This window comes from Bufo gargarizans, chromosome 9, assembly GCF_014858855.1.
Source record: "Bufo gargarizans isolate SCDJY-AF-19 chromosome 9, ASM1485885v1, whole genome shotgun sequence".
In the NCBI taxonomy this organism is placed as follows: domain Eukaryota; kingdom Metazoa; phylum Chordata; class Amphibia; order Anura; family Bufonidae; genus Bufo; species Bufo gargarizans.
In genome coordinates this window covers 165,573,893-165,600,554 of record NC_058088.1, presented here as the reverse complement: position 1 = coordinate 165,600,554, position 26,662 = coordinate 165,573,893, and the positions used below count along the sequence as shown (strand labels likewise).

General features: G+C 44.1%; 1 protein-coding gene across 1 annotated transcript; it reads right to left on the bottom strand.

Annotated features, from left to right (window-relative positions):
• Positions 1-980: 980 nt before the first annotated feature.
• Positions 981-24,855, bottom strand: LOC122919522 (WD repeat-containing protein 38-like). The gene is made up of 9 exons (XM_044268594.1): positions 24,777-24,855; positions 16,374-16,494; positions 16,055-16,171; positions 12,877-12,974; positions 11,904-11,984; positions 7,938-8,060; positions 6,448-6,597; positions 4,235-4,282; positions 981-1,197 (listed from the first exon to the last, which is right to left on the bottom strand). Exons 1-9 carry the CDS (start codon positions 24,843-24,845, stop codon positions 1,105-1,107), a joined length of 900 nt encoding a protein of 299 aa, XP_044124529.1. The 5' UTR covers positions 24,846-24,855; the 3' UTR covers positions 981-1,104.
• Positions 24,856-26,662: the final 1,807 nt, after the last annotated feature.

Here is a 26,662-nt window from a genome sequence, read left to right as displayed (position 1 = left end):
AATTCACTCATCTCTATTGATGACCTTTCCTGAGAATAGGTTATAAATATCACACTCCCAGAAAACCCTTTTGCAGTATGGATTTATCAAGAATGGTGCTTTTTGCTGCTGTATGGTGCGCCTAATTTATGGTGAAGCGCACACCTGGTCATAAATTAGACACATCCTCCCGCAATCTGGGCACCTAAACAGAAACCTTTGGTAGCTCGAAGCTGCTGTAGGTTTCTGTCTTTATTTGTGCCGGTCTAAAACGCCACTTGCGACAATATTTTTTGTGTCTAACAAGTTGCAAACATGAGGTTTTCAACATTTACGACAGAAATGAGGCACAGGGAGATGATAAATCTCCTCCTTAGGGTGGGTTCACATCAGTGTTATGTATTCCGTAATGGCTTTCCGTTATAACGTAAAATAACGGAATCCATAAGACGGAGGTCAAAACGGAAGCCTTTAAGAGGCATTCCGTTTTGATCTGTCATAATAGTCTATGGGAATCATAACGGATCCGTCTGGTTCCCGTTATGCAAGAAGGGAACCAGACTTATGCAGAATGGACAAAAGTCTGGTTCCCCTCTTGCATAAAGGGAACCAGACGGATACGTTATGATTCCCATAGACTTCTATTATGACAGAAAGCAAAACGGAATGCCTTTTAAAGGCTTCCATTTTGCATTCCGTCATAATACAAGTCTATGGGCAGCATAACGGATCCGTCCTGGTTTCCATTATGTAGTCCATAGACTTGTATTATGTAGGAACAAAACGGAATGCCTCTTAAAGGCTTCCGTTTTGACTTCCGTCTTATTGATTCCGTTATTTTCCGTTATAACCAACTGATGTGAACCCACCCTAAGGAGGAGATTTATCATCTCCCTGTGCCTGATTTCCGTTATTTTCCGTTATAATTATGTTATAACGGAAAGCCATAACGGAATACATAATGCTGATGTGATTTTGGCAAATATTTTGTCTGTGATACTAAGTCAGCACTACTGGAAGTTTTTGTTAGTGTCCGAAAAGTCTGTATTTTCCCAAAAACTGGTGGAGCATGAGTCTGTGTCCTGTGTCCGCACAAAGTAGATATGATGTGGTATTGACGACATATCACTGCTGTGATTGGTGAAGCCCCATAGCCCCGACCAGCATTAGGGTGCCTTCCGGTGAAAATATACAGACATGTGTCATCTCCAGCATGCCCTGAAATAGAGAAAGATGGGTTACTTATAATATTATAGGAAGAAGGGATACAAATGTGCTCTTAACAAGCTCTGCCTCCGATGCCACCAGATGTAAGGCAGCTATCCTATAAGTCAATGTTCTACCTTTTAAATAGGCAATAAGACATGACTTGGATAATAACTAAGCCAGCACCTCATCTGGGGTGATTGCTCCTCATCAGTGCAGAGCAGAGAGTACTGGCTTAACTGGTTGAGAGGCCTAGGTCAGGAGTTAGGGAGATATAGTACTCCAAATCCTGATAATATTATAGTACACACAAGAGGGGCCTGGATGTATTTCTGGAGTGTGTAATGATATTAAAGGTAATAGTTATTAGATTTTTGGAGAAGGGTTGTTGATCCAGGGATTCATTCTGATTGATTGGAGTTGGAAAGGAATTTTTCCCCCTAAAATGAGGAAAACTGGCTTCTACCTCCTTTTTTTTTTTTGCCTTCCTCTGAATCAAGTTGAAGGATAACAGGCTGAACTGGATGGACGGATGTCTCAGCCTTACAAACTACCGTATGTTACTATGTGACATCCTAAAAAATAAAAAGTCACTATATTGTAGCTCACCTTACATTTACCTTGATAGGGGAGTCAGGTAAAAGGAGGGTTGGGCATGCTGAATTTTAACATGCCCCTGCCACATATTTCAGACAGCTGCTTGTTCCCCTCTCGAGAACACATGCCTGCCCAGCATGAATGTGAGTGTGTTGGTGTCGGGTGTAGATGTAGATATCAGCCATGAGTGTTTAGCTTTATAACTCTAGCCAGTACTGTGCTGTACCAAAAAAAAAAATACACTCGCCTTCTCCCCACCACTGCGGCACAAAGGTCTAAAATCTCACTCTTCCTGGTCTTTGGACTATAAACTTCTCCATCATGTACACCCCTGTGCCAGTCAGTGTCCTCATCAGTGACATGTCCCCAAATGTTGGGTCTCACGATACGTGGGAACCCATCACTGCTGAGGACACTGATTGACTGCAGCGTTGCACGTGACCCCGTGTAGAAGTTGCCCACCTAACCCTCGAATGGAGAGGTGAGGATTAGGTGAGTATTTTTTTGTTTAGGTACAGTGCAGTACTGGCTAAATTTAAAATGGGCTATAATGTGGGGCACCCACAATAAGGTTTATCATATCTCCTTTTGTTCTCAGCCTATTTGTAGTGGTGTCGCGAACATAAAATTTCCGTTTGCGAACGGCAAACGCGAATTTCCGCAAATGTTCGCGAACGTGCGAACCGCAATAGACATCAATAGGAAGGCGAATTTGAAAACCCACAGGGACTCTTTGTGGCCACAATAGTGATGAAAAAGTGGTTTCAAGGGGACTAACACCTGGACTGTGGCATGCCGGAGGGGGATCCATGGTAAAACTCCCATGGAAAATTACGTAGTTGACGCAGAGTGTGGTAAGTTGAAATCGCATTGCGATTACAACTTTCTCAAATCCGACAGTACATTCTAGCATGGAGCCGTTCCCATGGTGATGGGGATGCTCCATGAGCACGGAAGTCGGCAGAAGTTCTGTTGAAATCGCAATGCGATTTATAGAACTTGAATTAATCGCATTGCGATTTCAACTTAGAGCTTCTGCCGACTTCCGTGCTCATGGAGCGTCCCCATCACCATGGGAACGGCTCCATGCTAGAATGTACTGTCGGATTTGAGAAAGTTGTAATCGCAATGCGATTAATGCAGGTTATATTAATCGCATTGCGAATCCAACTTAGAGCTGCTGGGTTCCTAATGGTTGTATTGCTAGTATATAACGAAGATTGAGAATATAGTGTTATATTCGTTATATTCGTCAATTCTAGCAATACAACCATTAGGAACTTAGCTTGCATTCGCAATGTGATTAATATAACCTGCATTATTCGCATTGCGATTACAACTTAGATCTGAGTTCCTAATGGTTGTATTGCTAGAATTGACGAATATAACGAATATAGCACTATATTCTCAATCTTCGTTATATACTAGCAATACAACCATTAGGAACCCAGCTCTAAGTTGTAATCGCAATGCGATATAACCTGTATTGATCGCATTGCGATTACAACTTTGTGACACTGCAGCTTCCGAATTAATCTAAGATGGATGCTGTCCTTGCTTTTTGCTAGTAGGTGGGAGGGTCTGCTGCTGATTGGCTGGAATGTGTCTGCTGACTGTGAGGTACAGGGTCAAAGTTTACTCAATGATGATGTATAGGGGGCGGACCGAACATCGCATATGTTCACCCGCCGAGGCGAACGCGAACAAGCCATGTTCGCCGGGAACTATTCGCCGGCGAATAGTTTGGGACATCTCTACCTATTTGCTGTGCAGCCTATTGTTCCACTTATCAGCCAATTAAAGGGGTTGTCTCACCTGGAACATATCACCACCTCTGGGACCCACAACTATCTCTAGAATGGAGCACCCAAAATTTTGGAGGGTGCACCGTACATGCACAGCCACCCTCTGTTCATTTATGTGGGAGCACAAAAAAAAAAAGCCAGCACTCCCATAGAAATGAATGGAGAGCGGCCGTGCATGCGCAGTGCGCTCTTGTTCTCTTTGGGAGCTTCGTTCTATAGAGAGGTGCTACATGCTTGTTAAGTAAATGATTATGTATACCAGCACACTTACAAACGAGGAAGACAAAAAAAAGTTTCTCAGAGGGCGCCTATAAATGTCCTGCTGATCCAGCACTGATTTGGTTCCCCCTGGTCTTGCAGCGACCATGTCCCGTTCATTGCTAATGTAACTACTGTCAATGGCATCTACATTCACGTGTGCATGAACTTCACATGACTGCTGGGACTACTTTTGGCTGCAATGGTCACGTGATTAATATGACATCATTGCTGCAGGAGGGACCAGAGAGATGGAAACCGGAGAAGTGGCGGTGGATTATCAGGAAATATAAAAAGTAACATTTCTTTTTTATTTTACACAGGCTCTTGCTCTCTGCCATGTTAGAAAAAATCTTGGAAAACCCCATTAACACTAATTTACATCTTACCTTGACAACCTTTATACATTTTCCATTTTCACAGTCCCAGAGTCTTACCTGCAAAGAGTAAAGTACAGGATTAGGACTCATGCACACGGCCGTTGGGCAGCCATTCCGTGCATTGGGGACCACAATTGCAGTCCCCAATGCACGGGCAACATCCATGCACCACGCCGGACCCATTCAACTAGACATCATATTTATTTGCAGTGCAGAACAACGGAAAGAAACACCACGGAAGAACTCTGTACTGCTTCTAGTGTTCCGTTCCGCATCTCCGGAATTGCGGACCCATTCAAGTGATGCGCCGTGGAGCGTGGTGCACATGCCCAATGGACGTGTGCATGAGATCTTAAGAAAATAATAGAAGCTTCCTTTCTCCCATTCATTTGAACTCTGTAAGGCCTCATGCACACGGCCATTACCTGGATGGGTCCCCAATACGGGACATATGGTGCGGAGCGGAGGCATGGATCGGAAGCACTACTTTTTTGTTATCGGATGCAGATGGTGGACCCATTCAAGTGAATGGGTCCACGTCTGCAGACAGTGGGCATGCAGTCGGTGCCCGTGCATTGCAGACCGCAGCACAGGCATGGCCAGCACAAGGCCACTTTCACACATTCAGTGTTTGATCACTGATTTTCAGTGATTGTAAGCCAACACCGGGGGGGAGGAGGGGGGGGGGGGGGGTGAAGCGTACACAGAGATATGGTTTAATGGAAAGATTTGAACCTGTTCTGTGTTTTGGACCCGCATTTGGTTTTGGCTCACAACCACTCATGGAATCCACTGATCAAACACTGACTGTGTAAAGCAGCCTAATGGGTCCGGCGTCCGCATACGGAGGCCCTACGATTAGTGCCGTGTATTGTCGACCACAATTTGCGGTCTGCAGCACTGGCCTGATAAACATTCTAATACATGCTAAAATTGAAAGTAACTTAATTTCCAGATACAAGGAATCTGTTTTATTATCGACCCATTTATTTGAAAGAAATTCAGTGACAACCAATATGGCTACCATTTTTTTTCCCAAGGGGATTTTTTTCACCTAAATACTTTTGAATATCAAATTGGGGTTACATACGGATAATTTCCTCTACTCCTGTAACTATATACACAGTAATTAGCCATAAGTTACAACCACTGACAGGTGATGTGCATAACGTTGATTATCTAGTGAAAATGGCGCCTGTCAAGGAGTGATATATTAGAAAAGTTTTTGAGCTGGAAGCAGGAAAAATGGAATAAAATCTGAGAAACTCTAACAAGGGCTATTTGTGATGGCTGGGTCAGAGCATCTCCAGTCTTGTGGGGTCTTCCCAGTTTGCATTGGTTAGTACCTATGAAAAGTGGTCTGAGTTATGGTAGAACAGCTTGTGAACCAACAACAAGGTCATGGATGTCCAAGGCTCAGTTTGGTCCTGTTCCAAAGAAGAGCTACTGAAGCACAAACTGCTGAGAACATAATGTCGGTTATAATAGGTGCCAGAACACATAGTCTATCGTAACTTGCTGTATACCCTAAGGTTGGTCACAGTGCCCAGGCCGACCTCTGCTGACCACAGAACGTGTCTAGGATGGGCATTTGAGCATCAGAACTGGAACATGGAGCAATGGAGTAAGGTGACTTGGTTTGATCAATCACACTTTCTTTTACATCCATATAGGTGGCCAGGTACATGTGCTTCACATACTTGGGTAACAGATAGGATCAGGAGGCACTATGGAAAGGAGGCAAATCTTGTTGCAGACCAAGCACATATTGGAACAGTATTCCCTAAAGTATGTGGCCTCTTTCAGGGGGAACATAACAAAGAATTCAAGGTGTTGATTTGGTCTCCAAATTCTCCACATCTCATTCTGATTGAGCATCTGTGGGATATGTTCTAAGAACAAGTCTGATCCATGAGGTCCCACTTCACTTGTGTGTTCTCCACGGAGAGAAGGGAGTATCTTCACGATCATCTTGGTGCTAGGTACCCAGGACACCTTTACATGCCTTGTGGAAATCATGCCTAAATGGAACCTAATGTTATTGCTGATAGGTGTATAACTAGGCATTTTTTTTGTAGGAGTCCATGAAGCCAGAGAGAAGTCCTAGGGTGGCTATAGAGGGAGCAATTCATAGAAATGAATGTACATTTACTTATTATCAATAATTTTAAATTGTAGGGATTAACAATGTGTGCATGTCATCCACACATAATAACTCTTACCATGTTGTCGTGTCCTGTGGAAGCTAGAAGGATACCGTCACGGGAGAAAGACAAGGATCTTAACCAATCCATGTGTCCTTTCAGTAGAAAGATTAAGGCACCACTGCGTGGGTTCCACACTCTTATTGTCTTGTCCCATGATCCGGAAGCCTAACCAAATATTAACAAATTATTAATAATGATTTATTGAAGCAGAGGCTCCTTAGAAACAGCTATGGGTTGTCTTAAAGGACCATTGCTTGCAAAATTTTGAAAATGCTTTGCCAGTGGCTATTTAAAGGGGTTTTCAGGGACTGTTATATTGATGGACTATAAAAGATCATCAGCATCAATTCAGTGGGGATCCAGCTGCTGACACCTCCACAATTAGCTGAGTGATTGCTGGAACATTGCATCCTCTGGTTTACCAGATACAGCTTCATACTATTGCCACTGTTAGTACCTGGTATTGCAGTTCAGAGGAGCTCAGTTCCATTCAAGTGGATGGGAATCAGCAGCAATACCAGGCACAACCACTATCAGAAGTACAGGGCTGTGCCAGGTTGGCAATGAAGTGGACGTGCCATGAGTTAGACTTCCACCGATGTCGATGGCCTATCTCAGTTTGATACTGCGATATGAATCATTTGTCTGCGTGTTGCCTGTTCCTAGTGGTGACTTTTATGGGATAGCGAATTGGGGATTCCTACCAGAAACACTGTAAATCAATCAGGTGGTTAAGGCTAAATAATAGATATCTGCTACTAGGATGAGCCTACCCATTACTAACCTTGTGAATTCACTGTTCAACTATTGTCAATCTAACAATTTTATTTTTGGGTGAAATTAAACTTTTGTTAAGTATACACATAGGAGGTATACACAATGATTACAATTATAACCCTAAAACATACGCTAAAAATTATAATAGGCCAGTTGACTCGAATATGTCACTTACTTCACTAGGGAGGGGGGTGTACAAGATAAACTTACTTAAGACACTTGACACTCTCTTCTCCCTCACCGAGATCTCCTGTAGTATGCTAAAACCACTACGTCCACAAGGACGATAACCTGGGGTACTTCCAAACATAGGGTACTTTATTAGAAACAAGCTCAACTCGTTTCTGGGAATGTATATAAAATCCCCTTGAGGAGCATAAAATGAGGAGAGACAGCTCTGTGTCTGAGCTGTTCTAACTCCTCGTTTTAACGATCGGTGGGGGTATCAGCACTCGGAGTCCTACTGATCAAAAACATTGATATGTCGCTATGGCATAGGTTTTGAAAAGTGCAGGTACATCTTAAACTAAAAATGAAAACATGGACAACTGAGGCTAAAACCAAAACTAAAACATGGACAACTGAGGCTAAAACCAAAACTAAAACATGGACAACTGAGGCTAAAACCAAAACTAAAAACATGGACAACTGAGGCTAAAACCAAAACATGGATAACTGAGGTTTAGAGTTTGGAAACAATCGACATGAAGGAAGCCATATTCTCTTACCAGCATCCCAGAAACAGAAAAGCTCACACAGCGGACATTTCCCATATGTCCTTTCAGAACTTTCTCTGATGCATCGTCACTCAGGCTCCACACTCTGACAGTATAATCCCAGGACCCAGTGGCCTGCAATTAACAATAAAGAGAAGTTGCACCACCCTTGTTCATAGACTGTGTCTGGTGTCGTTGCAGTGTAGCTCTATCCACTTTATTTCTATACAATAATGTAATGTTGGAAAAGCGAAACACTTTATTACACAGCCCGATTCTGCAGGCGATTGTCGAAAAGGAATTAATTCCAAAAGATAGGCGCTCAACATCTGAAGCAATATTTAATTCATGAAAACACATTAAAAAAATCAATTAATAAACACTATCCAATGCATTGCAATAGCCCTTGATTATAAAGAACCCATTCTGGTGATATATTACACCTAAAAGAGCATCAATATTAATCAATCTCGTTATGACCTCAATTAGCTGGAATATCCAATCATAAAACACATTCAAGTAAACTATTATCAAAATAGAGGATTTCACTGTAAGTATTCTCCCGACTGATTATCTCACTGTGTAGCGGTTCTGCTTCAATGTGGGATAATTATTGATAGTATGTATCAAGACCTAATATATAGTCCTTCTTGGTGATGGTTTATATAAATTCAATTCTCTTAATCCAAATAAATGTGGTCCTAGCAGCGATACCAGTTCATATCTTTTGTTACTTATATGCATGTATATAGATTTCTTGATGTTTTTCCAATTATTTGGCAGTTGTAGGTAGGTAGTTCTAAGTGCCAATTTATATTTGGCTGTTATAGAAGTGCACTTTCATATTGGTAATCCACATGCATATGTGTAACATCCCAGAGTTATGTTACAAAACTCTTTTACCCCGCTACAACCTGTTAAGGGCATTAACATTGTCATCTTGTGTAATTTCATTGAATTTCATCACAAATGTGCATTCTAAGGGCTCTTTCACACTTGAGTTCTTTTCTTCCGGCATAGAGTTCCGTTGTCGGGGCTCTATGCCGGAAGAATCCTGATCAGGATTATCCTAATGCATTCTGAATGGAGTGAAATCCGTTCAGGATGCATCAGGATGTCTTCAGTTTAGGACCGGAACGTTTTTTGGCCGGAGAAAAAAACGCAGCATGCTGCGCTTTTTGCTCCGGCCAAAAATCCTGAACACTTGCCGCAAGGCCGGATCCGGAATTAATGCCCATTGAAAGGCATTGATCCGGATCCGGCCTTAAGCTAAACGTCGTTTCGGCGCATTGCCGGATCCGACGTTTAGCTTTTTCTCAATGGTTACCATGGCTGCCGGGACGCTAAAGTCCTGGCAGCCATGGTAAAGTGTAGTGGGGAGCAGTATACTTACCGTCCGTGCGGCTCCCGGGGCGCTCCAGAGTGACGTCAGGGCGCCCCACGCGCATGGATGACGTGATCGAATGGCACGTCATCCATGCGCATGGGGCGCTCTGACGTCATTCTGGAGCGCCCCGGGAGCCGCACGGACGGTAAGTATACCACTCCCCCGCTCCCCACTACTACTATGGCAACCATGACTTTAATAGCCTCCTGGCTGCCATAGTAACACTGAAAGCATTTTGAAGACGGAGCTGTCTTCAAATGCTTTCAGTTGACTTGCGTTTTTCCGGATCCGGCGTGTAATTCCGGCAAATGGAGTACACGCCGGATCCGGACAACGCAAGTGTGAAAGAGCCCTAAGCCTTGTAAATGTATATTGCTGTAATTTCTATGTTCACCAGCAGGTGGCAGCAATGTGTTCAGCAAGGACTTAGCTACAGTTTAGTGTTTCTGAACTGGAATAATTCATTCCAGTTAAGCTCCCCCCTCTTTGAGCAGAGTGGGCTCGCCCATGTCCTGCCTCATGGAGAGAGAAGGAAGTTAAGTTAGTGTGCCAGCCACCCCTACTAGGGGAAGGCTGTGTGTGTAGAAGCTCCCAGCTATAGGGATCCAAAACCAGGATCTTGTCTCGGCTGGAGACAATTGATCATCGTCCCCAGCCTGAGCCTTGCAGCCTCAGCTGGTAGAAGCAAGCTGAGGCTATTAATTAAGCCAGGGGCGTATTGGCCATAGACCCCACAGGGAAATTTCCTGGTGGGCCATTGCCCAGGGGGCCACTCAAGCCCTCTTAATGATCTGATGCTTAACAGCCTCAGTTGCCCTCCTGAACCGAACTGCATTACTGCCCACATGATGGTGATGCAGTTGAATACTGTGGTGAGGGTGGCAGTATTTTGTGCTGTCCTGTGCTATCTGGTTCTGCTGGGGCAGTATTCTGCACTGCACTACAGTATTGCAGGCCCGGCCTACTTGTTTTGGTCCATCTTCTGTCAGTTTGAACCCGCCGACAACACAGGGCCACTTTTAGTTTTTTTTCCAGGGCTACTTTAAGTTTCCAATCCGCCCCTGCATGCAGCAATCTCCTCCACAGCATGGGGAGGAGCGATCACTAGCCATTGCTCGTCCCTATGCTGTCTAATTATTTGCCGGCAGCAGATCGTGATTAGACAGCACGATCTGCTGCCAGCAAATCGTGATCTTTCAGAATGCTGGAAGATCACGATTGCACCATGAACAAGCGTTTGCTGGTTCATCGGTAATTGGCAGTAGAATTACACTGCCAGATAACTGCTAATAAGTATTACTACGAATGCTCGTTAGCGATCAGCTGGCAGAAAATCTGCTAGTGTTAAAGGGGTTGTCTCACTTCAGCAAGTGCCATTTATTATGTAGAGAAAGTTAATACAAGCCACTTACTAATTAATGTATTGTTATAATCCATATTGTGTGCTTTGCTGGCTGGATTCATTTTTCCATCGCATTTTACATTGCTAATTTTCATGGTTATGACCTCCCTGCATTTCAGCTTCAGTGGCCCAAACATATGGGGGAGATTTCATTTTGCATTTTTTTTTTCATTGAAAAGTGTATTTTCAATGGAAAAAAAGCATATTTTTATTTTTACTGGAATTTTTTAAATTTAATAAGTGGTTTTTTTTTTATACGTTTTTTTCCAGCACTTAATAGTCCCCCAAGGGGACTATAACAGACAACATTCTGATTGATTTTAAAATGAAATGCACTATTCCTGTAGTACATGTAGTGCTTTACTAACATTGACCAGAAGGCTGTGCACAGCCTGCTGGAAACTACTCAAGGCTGATTTGGGGCCTACATCAGACCCCAGCCAGCCTTCACACACATTGGCACCCCGCGATCGCATTTGCAGGTTGCCGATGGGAGACAAAGGGAGTCTACTCCCTCTGTCAGCACTTTACATGCAGCGGGCGCCATTGCCTGCAGCATGTAAAGTGTTAAACAGCCCTGATCGGCCCTCCTGCCAGGTCGGGCTGTCAGAGCCGGGTCTCCGCTCCCCGGAGGACCTGTGCAGCACTTAAACTGGGCCACTATAAAAAAGCGATGGCCCAGCCTAAGGCTCCTTAGTGACCGCCGTAAAAAGGTGTATGGGTGGTCACTGAGGGGTTAAAGGGGTTGTCCCATCTGGACATATTGATAGAATGTATCATAAATGTCCAATAGGTGTGGGTCCCAGAGTCGCTACTATTTTAATTATGGGGTGCAGCTTACTCTTTATTTACAGTGGCACCCTATCCCTGAGATAGGATTGGGGCCAGAGGTGGAACACGCAACCTATCAGACTTTTATGACATATCCTGTTGATATGCCATAATGTTCACATGGCAGAACCCCTTTAAATTAGTACCGCCTGACACCATACAAGGTCTATGCCAAGTACATTAGCCCTATACCAGATGTAAAAGCTGACATATATGTGCTCCCTTGCATCATTTCACCATGTACGTATTTTGCTGAGGTTTTGCAATGATAATGCCATTTATTCAGCGGCATGGTGTCAGATATGTTTTCTCTTTTTATATCCCCCTTAAATCATATTCTGTACAGTACCATACTTACACAGCATGAACCATCTATTGAGAAAGCACTGCACTGAATGGCATCTCGATGTCCAGTGAAAGTCTTCAATCTCTGACCAGTCTGTTAAATAGATAATATACATGGTAAATGGAGACTAATCTTTAGTAACACACAAGTCGTGGTATAGTCCACTGTTTCAGGTGAGACATCTGGGCTCAGCGGTTTGAAGAGGGTGCGGTGCTTCGGTGAGCCCAGCGTCATCCATTGGATAGCAGCTCTTCCCGGTATTGCAGCTCATCCCTATTTACTTTGTAAGCTCTAATCTGGGTTGTTTAAACCCTTAGATGCCACCATCAGTAGCAATCGGGGCATCTAAGGGTTTAATCGGAAGGGGGCTCCCTCTGTCAGGCATCGCAAGGGCAATCGCGGGGTGCTGATGTCTTTGCTGGCCCTAATGAAGGGCCTCAGTTCTACCTGTGGTGCCTGTGGCACAGCCTGATAGTGCCAGTCAGTATGCTACCGACAGTATAATACACTGTACTGCATATGCAGTCGAGTGTCTTATATAAGCGATCAGAAGTCCCTTTGTTGGACTAATACATTGTAAAAATAAAAGTTAAATAAACTTATTTTAAAAAAAGTTACGCCTTTTTCAATGCTTTTCTACGTATTTGGTATTGCCGCGTCTGTAACGACCGGCACTATACAATTAGAAAAAGCTGCCTGTAGTAGCACCATCATAAATACACCCTACAATAAAACCATATTGTATTATAATGACATTTATCTAGTGGTCAGTGATCTCATATAATGCTTATGCAATGATTTTGTTTAGGAGCGATGGTAACATTTTTCTTGAGCAGCGCCCATATGAATTTGTTCTTGCCTCGATGGCAGCCTACTGTACTGGTTTTATTTGGTATCTTCACCAAAATCCTGTGCTGCTTTTTGAAATCACGTAAAAAGAATAGGAATATTTTCTGAGAGGCGATTAAAAATGTAGGCATCATACCTGCACTTCCCACAAGATGATAAGACGATCCCATCCCGCGGACAGTAGACATCTGCCGTCTGGGCTGAAACTAACAGTTTCTACACTTTTTGAATGATCTAAAAGGAAACGAGTTGAAGAGAAAATGGTAGGAATCATAAATGGGAGAAAACGCATTCGGGCCCCATTGAAAATGAATGGGTCTGCAAAATTGCGGAACGGATGCGGACCCATTTTGCGGATGTGTGAATGACCCTTACAAGGAAAAAGCTACAGCAGAAATAAATCTAGTAGAACAATTGAGCAGTGAATCTCTGGTCCTATGTGAGGTACAGGGCCGGTTCTAACCTTGTTAGGCCTCATGCACACCACTGTTTTGTTTTTTCTGGTCCGCAAAACACGGAAGCCGCCCGTGTGCCTTCCGCAATTTGCGGAACGGAAGAGGCGGCCCATTGTAGAAATGCCTATTTTTGTCCGCAAAACGGACAAGAATAGGACATGTTATATTTTTTTTGCTGAGCTTACGTAACGGAGCAACGGATGCGGAGAGCACACGGAGTGCCGTCCGCATCTCTTGCGGCCCTATTGAATGGGTCCGCACCCAACCAAGCTGCAAAAACTGCGACTCGGATGCGGACCAGAACAACGGTCATGTGCACGAGGCCTTAGGCACATTTTGCATAGCCATTTCCGCCTGAGATCCATTTTTTTAGATGAAAAAGAGTCCTGCATGTATCAGGGGGACGGAAAATGAAACTGTGTTGTGAACCTAGCCTTAGAAAGAGGTTGTCATGTACTATATGGTCTCTCATTTTCAATCACGGCTGAACCTCTTTAAATTGTATTGACCTATTCTCAGATCGATGGGGGTCTGACTCCTGCCGATGAAAGGGACCTGTTGCGCCGCTCAGTTACAATACCAAGCACAGCCACTATACAGTATATGGCACTGTGCTTGGTATTCCGTGAAGTTGCTGCAGTGCTTTTCAGAACCCCTGTCAATCAGAATATTTAATTCCCAGATCCAATCAATTACCATAAAAACACAATAAAAAAGTATCACACAAAAATATGGAAATTTGGAACAGCGGCGACACCTGGTGGACAAAAGATGTAACAGCGTCCACGTCGAGGTAAAAAAGGTAATATGAATAAGGGTACTTTCCCATCTGTGTTGTGCTGTCCGGTTTTGAGATCCAGCACAGGGTCTCAAAAGCGCAGCACAATGCTTCTGTTTTGTCCCCATTTGTGTCAATATACTGGAATGGAGTGCACCAGAATGCATTCCGTTCTGGTTTGTTGCATTCCTATGCTAGACAGAAAACCGCTGCAAGCACGTTTTTGTGTGCGGCATGGGAGAATGAACATGTCGGACCCGCCACCAAAAACCAATGGTGCGGGATCCATTTTTTTGGACACCAGATTTGAAGTGGCATCATGATGACTTGGGAGGCTAGGCTACCAGGTGGAGAGAAGAAGAGGAGGGGCAGGGCTCTGTTCTGATGGGTGCCACTGGGCTCCTTTAGGGATATCTACAGCCCCTTGGACTCTTTTATTCCTCATTAGCATACTTATACAAAAACACAATAGCAAAGGGTTAAAAATGGGCGCTAGAGGTGACAAGACTCCCTTTAAAAGCATATAAAAATTAAGAGAAATTCTGAACTGTGGGACTCCCTACCCATGCCTTACATCACACCAGGGTCGGGACGAGGGGTAGGCGAGGGAAGGCGCCCACCTAGGGCACCACCTTGCTACCCAGAAGTGGGGAGCATCATATATACTGGCACTGGGGTGGGGGGAGCATCATATATACTGGCACTGGGGTGGGGGGAGCATCATATATACTGGCACTGGGGTGGTGGGAGCATCATATATACTGGCACTGGGGTGGTGGGAGCATCATATATACAGGCACTGGGGTGGTGGGAGCATCATATATACTGCCACTAGGGTGGGGGAGGATTATACACTGGCACTAGGGTAGGCGGAGCATTATATACTGGCACATGGGTGAGGGAAGCATTATATACTGGCACTGGGGTGGGGGAAGCATCATATATACTGGCATTAAGGTGGGGGCGAGCATCATATATACTGGCACTGGGGTGGTGGGAGCATCATATATACTGGCACTGGGGTGGGGGAGGATTATACACTGGCACTAGGGTGGGCGGAGCATTATATACTGGCACATGGGTGACTGGCACTGGGGGGAGAATTGTATAATTATATACTGGCTGTACGGGGGATAGCATTATATACTGGCACTGGGGGGGAGCATTATATAATTATATACTGGCTGTATGGGGGGGCATTATATACTGGAACTGGGGGGGAGCATTATATATTGGCTGTACAGGGGGAAGCATTATATATATATATATAGGAACAACAAGGGGGTGGAGGAGCATTATATATTGGTACTACGGGGGGACATTATATATATATTGGCACTATGGGGGAATATACTGTATATACTGACTATGGGAGGCAGAGGAGCATTATATACTAGCTCTACCGGGAGCATATATATGCTGGCTATACAGAGAGGGGGCAGAGAAGTATTGTACAATGGAACTATGGGGGAGCTATATAATACAGGGGGCACTATAGGATGGGTATTATAAATATTGGGGACACTGGTGGCATTATTACTACCAGGGATATTGTGGGGGTATTATTATTACTGGGCACAATATACAGGGCATTGCTACTAAATTATTATCACTATTGGGGGCACTAGTGTTAGAGGGCAGTCTGGGAGCACTATTATTAAGGGGAGTATAGTGTTTGTGGGCATGGGGGAGCACAGTGGACACAGTATTGGGGGTAGCAGCTGGATGGGTCTGTATAAATGTGGGGGCTGATCTGTAAGAGTCCCCCATGTGCCATATAGTAAAATACTGGTGTCTTCTTATATAGCAGAGGGGGCTGCTCACCCCTGACCAAAGGCGTCTGCGTGTGAGGGTCTGGACCAAATGGGGAAGAAAAGGAAAGTGAAGAACAGAAATCCGTGCAGACGTCACTGGCTCTGCCCCGACTGCTGCTTTTATATAGTAATCTTTTTATTAGGAACTAATGCACTTTTTATTGATTGGGGGGGATTGTTTTGAGGTGTGCAATTTGCCTGCTCCGCCTAGAGCGCCGACATACCTTGTCCCCACCCTGCATCCCACTGAGGATTCTTATATCGTACCAGTTAGCATGTGAAGACAGTCGGCGGTATCCACCCTCCATATCCGCGCAGTGCAGTCATGGGATGAGCTGGCAAACAGGGAGCCATCGGGGGAAAAGCAGCACGACTTCACTGGTCCTACAGAAGAGGGTAAGGGGGATTAGTGGGTGGAGATAGGAGACCCCCGTCCCTTTAAGTAGAGATGATTGAACAAGGCGGCAGCCTTATCTCGTCTGTATGAGCAAATGTAAGCATTTCACGTAAACTATCATTTACATCCTACAGATGAAAACATAAAAGTCCCTTTTATAGAGGAGTTTTCTAGCTCGGGGGCACTTACCTGTATGCCCTGTCACTTTATGCCTCAATAACCCACTCTTTGCTTCCCACACATGGATTCGACTGTCATCAGAACATGTGAGGACAAGCTGATAGTCTGGAGAAATAGCACAGCAGTTCACCTGCAAAAAGCACATTAGGGGGTCATTTAACGTTATCGTGGCCATAATTTGCATTAAATGTCGCACAATGTCTGATAACTTTGGTGCGTCTTTTAGGGTAGGTTCACACATGGCAGATACGCTGCAGATTTGCCATCTCAAATTTTGAGCGAGCCAGTCCACAGCGTTTTACAGTACCGGCAAAGTGGAGGCGATCTTAAGAAATGTCAATCTGCAGCGTAATAAGGCAGCTATCCTATAAGTCAATGTTTAACCTTTTAAACAGGCCTTGAGACATGACTTGGATAATAAATAAGCCAGCCCCCCATCTGCAGACAGCTGTGGTTTTTTCGGGTGATTGCCCCTCATCAGTGCAGATCATAGCGTACTGGGTGAGAGGCCTAGGTCAGGATTTGGGGGGTTCTATATTTCTTTATGGAGAGCTCTTAATCAGTGTGAGGAGACTTATAGGCCATACACGACCCTCTGGAATTTTGGGAGGATGGTATTTATTTCTTTTATGCACTTATATAGCGCTACTATATTCCGCAGCGCTTTACAGACATTAGCATTGGGCTGTCCCCAATGGGGCTCACAATCTAAGCTCTGCCTCTAATGCCACCAGATGTAAGGTAGCTATCCTATGAGTCAATGTTTGCACCCCCAAAACATTGGCCTGTCTGTAGATGGAGGTGCTGGCTTATTTATTATACAAGTCATGTCTCAAGGCCTGTTTAAAGGGTTGAACATTGACTTATAGGATAGCGGCCTTACATCTGGTGGCATTAGAGGCAGAGCTTGCCTAGATCTTCTTTGTATACCCTCTTCCCAGAATTCCAGAAGCGCATTGCCTGGCTTATAAGACTCCTCACACCAAACAGGCTCTCTCCATAAGGAGATACAGTATCCCCGAATGCATGTCATTTATGCGTTTTTTGCTGCAGATCTGCTGTGTTTCCATACTGAATCCATGTCAAGACCCACAGCTACAGCTTTCAACCATTGCATTTACATGGATCAGTGGACAAAAACCACATGGGATTTTCTGCTGTATTTTATGTCCCATGTGGACATACCTTTGGCATCTCATTCACTTATCTGGTACTATATTACGCTGCACAAAACTCTAGAAGGAAAATCCGCACATAACCCAAACTGTGTGCAAGTACCCTAACAAGTCGCAGTTTATAAATCTGCACCAGTTTTCATAAATCTCCCCAATTTTTTGAGGACCTGGCAACACGATACCCTGTGATTACATTATTGTCGGGGGACCTTTATAATAAGCAGACAACCCTTTAATCCCTTGGTGACCACCAATACACCCTTTTATGGCGGTCACTAAGTGGCCTTATGGTAAGCCGCTGCTTTTTTGTGGCGACCTAGTCTAAGCGCTACATGGGTCTCATGTGCAGCAGAGAGCAGGAGCTCTGCTCTTGCATGACCTGCTCTAATAGCCTGGATTGGCAGAAGCACCGATTCTAGCTGTTTAATCCTTAGATGCCACGGTCAATAGCAACTGCGGCATCTAAGCAGTTTCAGAGGGAGGGAGCTCCCTCTGTCATCCGTCGGCACAGCTGTGATTGCTGTAATGACTTATCACTTACAGGGCGTAGCTATAGGGGCTACTTTGGGGCCCCAATTCAGAAGAGGCCCATCCAGGAGGGGGAGGAGTAAAATTTGCTTTGGGGCCCAGTCATTTCTAGTTACGCCAATGATCACTTAATTTATCCTTCATGGTGAACGCCATAAAAAAGAACCCAAAAAACAATGTCAGCTTTTTTTAAAAACTTTTTTCTGTCCCTTTTGAACAACATCTTGAGTTGAAGTTACAGGGCTCTATAGAAGCACCTTTCCTTATTTAATCTGTATCAATCATGGCAGCTCTGGCAACTGCAAGATAGCTGTTGCAGAAATGTGTTCAGAAGGAAATTAGAAAATGATTTCACTTGCATAAGGCCTCATGCACACGACCGTTGTTTCATTCCGTGTCCGTTGTTCCGTTTTTTGTGATTTTCTGCGGACCCATTGACTTTCAAATGGCTCGGCTAATGCACCTTTTGTCATCCGCGTCCATGATCCGTGGTTTCAGTCCGTCAAAAAAAAAATATGACCTGTCCTATTTTTTTCACGGAAAACGGTTTGCGGACCCATTCAAGTCAATGGGTCCATGAAAAAATGATAGGGAAAAAACTGACGCGCTGACACGGATGACAATCTTGTGTGCCTCCGCGTCAGTTTTTTCCCTATCATTTGCATGGCAAACTTGACTTAGATTTTTTTTTTACTTTCCTTCATGTCTGGAGATCCTCCAAAAATAAAGGAAGACACACGGAAACAAAAACGGACACGGATCACGGAACCCCTTTTTGCGGACCGCAAAAAAATACTGTCGCGTGCATGAGGCCTGTCGTGTGCATTGAGTTATGCCCCATAGGGGCCATCATTTCCCTTCCCCCTCATAGCTGCAAACGGGAAATACCGAGCTCAGTTTTGCCAAATCCAAACATTAAAATTCCAGGGAAAAATTTTCCTTGTTTTCTTTGTACATGGAAACTGATTGCTTATACCTTTTAGCGGGTTTTAGGTTTGCTTACATGAATTTACACCACAGTAATCAAGCATGCAATTTTTAAAATGGACGATGACTTCAGGAACATCATTATGGCTAATGATGGCAAAACGACCCTCAGGGTGAACTCCAATAATCTAGTCTGACATGGGTGTACATGCTTTTCCATGTATGGAGTTGATGACATGACTTGGCCGCACTCAAAGGAAACTTTTGAAATACTTTTGTAGCTTGCGTAGCAGTCCTCATGCTCAGTCTAATAAGCAGGTGAAGATACTTCTAGTTAATGCACAAATCCATCTGTGCTAACACTCATTACCAAAAATTAGCAGAAACATGATGGACTTGAATAGCCGACCCAGAGTAAGGGAGAAGTGGCCGTATATGTGTGTGGTCTTCTTCTACAGGAAGTGGAGTCAACCAACCCAACAACTCCCTTTGACTTCAATAGAGATACACCTTTCTGTCTCATTTTGGCTGGACAGGATTGGCAGTCATCAGGGACCCCCATATTTACAAAAGGTGGGAATCCCTGAGGGGTCAGAGTATATAAACTGTCAGGAGCATATAAAAAAATTCAGGGATCCATAGGAAAATTTATGAAAGACCACGTGAAAGTAGACCTTCATTTATAGTCTGGACAATGGTATGGGTATGCTGGGAGTTGTTTCACAAACTGGGAGTTGTTACATTACTGGCCTGAGCAGGGTAGGTGAACAGTGAAGGCCACCTAGGTTCTTATGGAGTTGAAGGCCTGGCGACCTCCCTTCTACTTTGGAGATAGGACCTTAGTCAACATTTAGCTTTATAGAACAAACTAAAGTCAAACTCTAAGCCAAAATTAAAAACTCAGTTTTGGACAGAGTGTGGCCAATTCCACCAAACCTAGTGGAGACATACCTGATTTAAACTTTTAGGGATGGTACGTGGCAGAAGCGTTCTGGCAGACATTTTTCTGGTCAGTGATATATCCCTTTTGTTAGCCAATACCACCATTGTGCTATGCCCTGATTACTGTTGTGCTGGACCCCCATTATTGTGGCACCTTGTCCCAATCATTGTAGTACCATGCCCCTTGTCAAACACACCACACCCCCTCAATGTACATTTGGCTTCCGGGATGAGTCTAATAATGTAACATCCCAGCACAACATACCATTGAAATTCATGGAGGGCTGCTTTCTCCTGAAAATGAGGAGGTTTCTCCCTTTATGAGGAACATGATAGCTTGTCCTGCTCTTCCAGGAGTCTGGGAGGTCTCCCCTTAATCCAGTGGCCTCTAGGACATTCCAGGAGAGTTGACAAGTGGAATGGTAGCATCCAGTTTCCAATTTATTTATTAATTTCCAGCAAGAATAACTGAGGAACATCATAAGGCAGAGATTTAAGGTAAGGTATATGCCCTGATTTTACCAACTTAAATGGTGGTAAGTATGCGAATGTCTTCCGTTTTTCACGCGAACCTCATTCACTCCTATGGAGCCAGGGCTGCATGAAATGATGCAGAGATGATGCACGAAAAAACAACGCTAATGTGCACAGACCCATTGAAATCAATGGGTCAAGATCCAGTCTGGATGGTGTCGGTTCAAAAGCAACTGCTTTTTTGTGAGACAAACCTTGTGGGGGGGGGGGGGGGGGGTCATTTCCTACGCTAGTTCTAATAAAAAAAAATGGTGCACCAAAATTATTGACTCCTTAACCCTGGGTTCACACCTGAGCGTTTCTGGGACGCGTGTTTTACGCGCGTATTTGTCGCGCGTTTTTATGCGCGTTTGTGTGATTGACTGCAGTGTTGTCCAAACGCCCAAAAAAAAGCTCAAGAACTTGTTTATGCGTCGGGCGTTTTACAGCGCGTTCAAACGCGCTGTAAAACGCTCAAATGTGAACCAGGGCCATAGGGAAGCATTGGTTTTCACGTGTTGAGCGTTTTACAGCGCGTTTGAACGCGCTGTAAAATGCTCAGGTGTGAACTTAGGGTAAAACAAAATGCAATACATTTGCATTAAGGGTGTGCATAAGGGTATATCATGAGCTGAGCCTGGTCCATACGTGGCGGGTGTTGGCTGTATAATACAGCTGTCAGTAGCGACCGTTTCCTCGAGTGGTTAGATAGAGGAGTTGGGCTCCCTCTGTACTCCGCGGCAAAAACTTAGGTCTTCAATCAGTTGCTGTGACAGCCTTGGACCTTGTGAAGGCTCCCAAGCCTGTCAAAGCTTCCTGCTAAGCCATGACTGAGGCACAGTGCAACAGGCAGCCTGTAAAAACCCCATAAACTGCAATACTGTTCTGTTGTGGACTAAAAATTGCAGTAACAAAAAAAGTAGTTTAAAAAAAAACAAAAACACAAATATATTCAAAATTCTAATCACCATGTTTCTCAGTTTATAATATAATAATGAATAAACAATAACAAAATAAACGTAATAGGTATTGCTGTGTCTGAAAATTACAGAACTATTAATAGATAAAAACAGGGGTGTAGCTATAGGGGGTGCAGAGGTAGCAGTTATTACTGGCCCTGGAGCCTGAGGGGCCCCAAAGACCCTTGTGCCATATAAGAAGACACCAGTATTATAGAAAGTGCATGCTGGTCAAGTTACACCTCTGGCTGGAGGGAAGGGGTTAGGTCAAAAATTTGGCATAAGTGGGGGTGCTGTTTCAATTTTTGCCTCAGGCAGCATGAAGGCTATGTACTTCCATGTCCCTGGCCACAAAGCACTGAGGGAAGGGGGCCCCAAGCTGAACCTGTGCACCAGGATCCATGAGCCTTTAGCTACACCCCTGGATAAAAACACTTTTCCTGTACTTTGAATGCCATTAAAGATAAAAAAATTCAAAATTTTTTGGTCACCTTGTCGCCTCAAAAAATTGAACAAAAAGTGATCAAGAAGTTGTATATCCCTCAAACTACATCTCAACCCGCAAAAACAATCCCTCACACAGCTCTGTAAACGGATATGTAAAAAAGATATGGGTGTCAGTGATGGTGATTTTTTAAGTAGTAAAGTATAATAAAACTAAATAAATTTGGTATCGCTGCAATTATACTGGTCCACCGAATAAGGCTAGTTGCAGACTAGCGTTAGAGATCCGGCAGGCTGTTCCAGGCATCTGCGCACTCTGGCATTGCCGGAGGTTTGTAAGTCTCCGTCCCATTTACTATAAAGCCGCACGCAGCAGTTTTCTTCTGCCACGATTCTCATTATTTTTGCTGGCCAGATCTCCGCCAGTCCCTATTATAGTGAATGGGGCTGGACGGAGCCTTACAAACCTCCGACAATGCCGAAGTCCGCTAGTTAGGTCGTCATGTCATTTTTCCGAACAGTGAACATTGTAAAACATAGTAAAACCCAAAAACTACAGTGGAATGATGTTTGTTTTTCCAAATTCACCCCATAAAGAATTTTCTTCCCATTTGCCAGTGCAATATATGGTAAATTAAATGTTTCTATTAAAAAAGTAAAAAAAAAAACAAAGCCCTTATATGGCTAGAAATGTAAACATGTGGCTCCGGGAGGAAAAAAAACCAAAACACGAACGAACTCCTGCACCCGAACGTGGCCATGCCGCGGCCCGCAAATTTCGGGCCGAAATGCACGAACCGCGACCATGGGGTAGGCGCAGCGGATCGCAGACCCATTCACTTTAATTTCCGTTTTTCATTGATACGTGCTATCCACATTTTCCACCAACAGCACACGTACCCATTGATTTTAATATGCCTGTTCGCATGCCAGTATTTTTTTTACTGACCATGGGTCAGTGAAAAAATGACGCAGACATGCACTACTTTGGTCGGTGATGCAGAACAAAGACTCTATGGGTCTGTGAAAATCACGAACACAACAAGGCTTTGTCTGTTTTTCACTGACCACTGATAGGAGATGGTCTGAAAATTCATTTTCACCTGAGCAGTGTCCGTGGAATAGGATAGTGTTGTCACCTTTCCCAAGAAAAAATGTGTGCCCTCTAGTAATATTAAATTTGTGCCCTCATTAGTGCCCCCAGTGATAGTAATGCCTCCATTAGTATCCCCCAGTAATATTAATGCCCCGAATTATCATCCCCCAGAATAATACACCCATTAGTGCCCCTCAGAATTAATAATGCCCCTTTGTGCCCCCAGTAGTAATTATGCCTCCATTAGTGCCCCCAAAATTAATAATGTCCCTATCCATTAGCGCTCCCCAGAATTAATAGTTCCCCCATTAGTGCCCTCAAGTAATATTAATATCCCCAATAGTGCCCCCAAAATGAATGCCACCATTAGTGACCCCCAATAATAGCAATGTCCTCATTAGTGCACTCGCTGCTCACTGGAAGCTCAGGACAGGACCTGCGCTCCAGCGTGACAACGTCTCACAGGTAATGAGCTTCCGGTCAGCAGCGAGCGTTCACCGTGGCGCCATCAAATTAATGAGGTGAGTTCCTTTTTTTCTTCTCGACACAAGTGGGGGAGGGGGCGGGAGTTCAAGGCTATACTAATGAGTGCACCACAATGGAAGCGCTTATTGGCAACAGTCTATATAGGAAAATATCAGCAATAAAATTACCGGCACTGGCAGAGGTACTAAAATATGTGCTTGGCCGGTGAGTTACCGGCCGGGTGGCAACCCTAAGTATGGATGACACACGAAGGGCAAGAAACGGACACATGTATGTTTCATGGACATCTTCACGGAGGAAACACAATTTAACGATTCTATCACAGATGGGAAACAGACATGGAAGTGTGAATGAGGCCTCAAGTCGCAAACTTTGGCACCAAAATTTGCAAATTTGAAAAACTTTATTCACATATAGCGGAAAATATCCACAGCATTTCAAATCCGCATTCACACCCATTGTGTTGTGCAAATGAAAAGGTTATGGATGAGCGAATCGACTTCGTATGAAACATCCAAAGTCGATTCGCATAAAACTTTGTTCTGATACTGTACGGAGCAGGAGCTCTGTACAGTGTTAGAATGTATTGGCTCCGATGAGCCGAAGCTATTGCTTCGTGAAGTCTCGAAAGAGAATTTGCGCAATAACTTCATAAATAAATTTGTACTGTAAAATAACATTTCCAGAACTTGGGTTCGGTTCCAAGTTACCACTTCGATTCGCTCATCCCTAGTGGAAATCTGCGGCAAATCAGCTGAAAATCTACAACAAATGCTGAATGTAAACGACAGTATTTTTTCACGGTCCGCAAAACGGGGTTCCGTTGTTCCGTGATCCGTATCCGTTTTTTCTTCTGTGTGTCTTCCTTGATTTTTGGAGGATCACCAGACCAGAAAAGTGAAAAAAAAGTCAAGTTTGCCTTTAAGATGATAGGAAAAAAACGGACACGGATCACAGACGCGGATGACAATCTTGTGTGCCTCCGTGTTTTTTCACAGACCCATTGACTTGAATAGGTCCGCGAACCGTTGTCCGTCAAAAAAATAGGACAGGTCTTATTGTTTTGACGGACAGGAAACACGGATCACGGACGCGGATGACAAATGGTGCATTTTCCGAGTTTTCAACTGACCCATTGAAAGTCAATGGGTCCGCAGAAAATCACGGAAAACGGAACAACGGACACGGATGCACACAACGGTCGTGTGCATGAGGCCAAAGGCTGAATGTAAACGTTGCCTTTCCTCATTTGGAAAAATAGCGATGACACAAGATTAGAATTAGAATTGCTCATTTGTAGATCGCTTTGTGTGCAGTTTCTATTGGTTTCGCTGTTACTAACCTCTCCTTTATGCCTCTCAAAATATTTCACTGTGGTATTGGAGAAGTATTCTGCCGGATTCCTCCACATGGTGACTGCATGTCCGTAAGAAGCCAGCATCAGGCTCTGGTATTTGGCTAGGGCTTGTTGTATGAGGGAAGCTTTCCTGTCGCCATAGTAACACATAGCTGAATGGAAGGCCGGGGCTATTTACATTCCATTGCAGCCGCTGAGCTTCGTAGCCGGAGCATTGATCAATCTGTTCACTCCTCTGCAAGATCCTAAGATAAAAAGCCACAGGAAAACTTTTCTTCTATTGTGTAGTGATAAAAAACAAAACAGAACAAAAAAACTCTTGCAACTCAGTAAGGCCTCATTCACATTTTTTAAGTGTTTCACGGACGTGCTGTACAGGTTCTCCACGGACAGCACACGCATCCATTCATTTTATGTGTGTTTTCACACAGACGTGTTTTAGCATGGAAGCACACTCTATTTTTTCCATGCTCACGAATCCATCACGCCCATTATAGTCTATGGGTCCGTGAAATACATGGACGCAATTTAAACCCCTTCTGTGAAAAAATAAAATACAAAAATAAAAATCACAGAAAAAATAATAATAATAATGCACTAACATAATACAGGTCCTTCTAAAAAAATTAGCATATTGTGATAAAGGTAATTATTTTCTGTAATGTACTGATAAACATTAGACTTTCATATATTTTAGATTCATTACACACCAACTGAAGTAGTTCAAGCCTTTTATTGTTTTAATATTGATGATTTTGGCATACAGCTCATGAAAACCCAAAATTCCTATCTAAAAAAATTAGCATATTTCATCCGACCAATAAAAGAAAAGTGTTTTTAATACAAAAAAAGTCAACCTTCAAATAATTATGTTCAGTTCTGCACTCAATACTTGGTCGGGAATCCTTTTGCAGAAATGACTGCTTCAATGCGGCGTGGCATGGAGGCAATCAGCCTGTGGCACTGCTGAGGTGTTATGGAGGCCCAGGATGCTTCGATAGCGGCCTTAAGCTCATGCAGAGTGTTGGGTCTTGCGTCTCTCAACTTTCTCTTCCCAATATCCCACAGATTCTCTATGGGGTTCAGGTCAGGAGAGTTGGCAGGCCAATTGAGCACAGTAATACCATGGTCAGTAAACCATTTACCAGTGGTTTTGGCACTGTGAGCAGGTGCCAGGTCGTGCTGAAAAATGAAATCTTCATCTCCATAAAGCTTTTCAGCAGATGGAAGCATGAAGTGCTCCAAAATCTCCTGATAGCTAGCTGCATTGACCCTGCCCTTGATAAAACACAGTGGACCAACACCAGCAGCTGACATGGCACCCCAGACCATCACTGACTGTGGGTACTTGACACTGGACTTCAGGCATTTTGGCATTTCCCTCTCCCCAGTCTTCCTCCAGACTCTGGCACCTTGATTTCCGAATGACATGCAACAGTCCAGTGCTGCTTCTCTGTAGCCCAGGTCAGGCGCTTCTGCCGCTGTTTCTGGTTCAAAAGTGGCTTGACCTGGGGAATGCGGCACCTGTAGCCCATTTCCTGCACACGCCTGTACACGGTGGCTCTGGATGTTTCTACTCCAGACTCAGTCCACTGCTTCCGCAGGTCCCCCAAGGTCTGGAATCGGTCCTTCTCCACAATCTTCCTCAGGGTCCGGTCACCTCTTCTCGTTGTGCAGCGTTTTCTGCCACACTTTTTCCTTCCCACTGAGGTGCCTTGATACAGCACTATGGGAACAGCCTATTCCTTCAGAAATTTCTTTCTGTGTCTTACCCTCTTGCTTGAGGGTGTCAATGATGGCCTTCTGGACAGCAGTCAGGTCGGCAGTCTTACCCATGATTGCGGTTGTGAGTAATGAACCAGGCTGGGAGT

Excerpts from the sequence above, each read along its gene's own strand:
- LOC122919522 (XM_044268594.1), bottom strand. The coding sequence starts at position 24,845 with ATGTGGAGGAATCCGGCAGAATACTTCTCCAATACCACAGTGAAATAT. Across the intron at positions 16,495-24,776 it reads TTGAGAGGCATAAAGGAGAG|GTGAACTGCTGTGCTATTTC; the intron begins GTTAGTAACAGC and ends TGCTTTTTGCAG. Across the intron at positions 8,061-11,903 it reads CAATAGATGGTTCATGCTGT|GCCACTGGGTCCTGGGATTA; the intron begins GTAAGTATGGTA and ends TGTTAATTGCAG.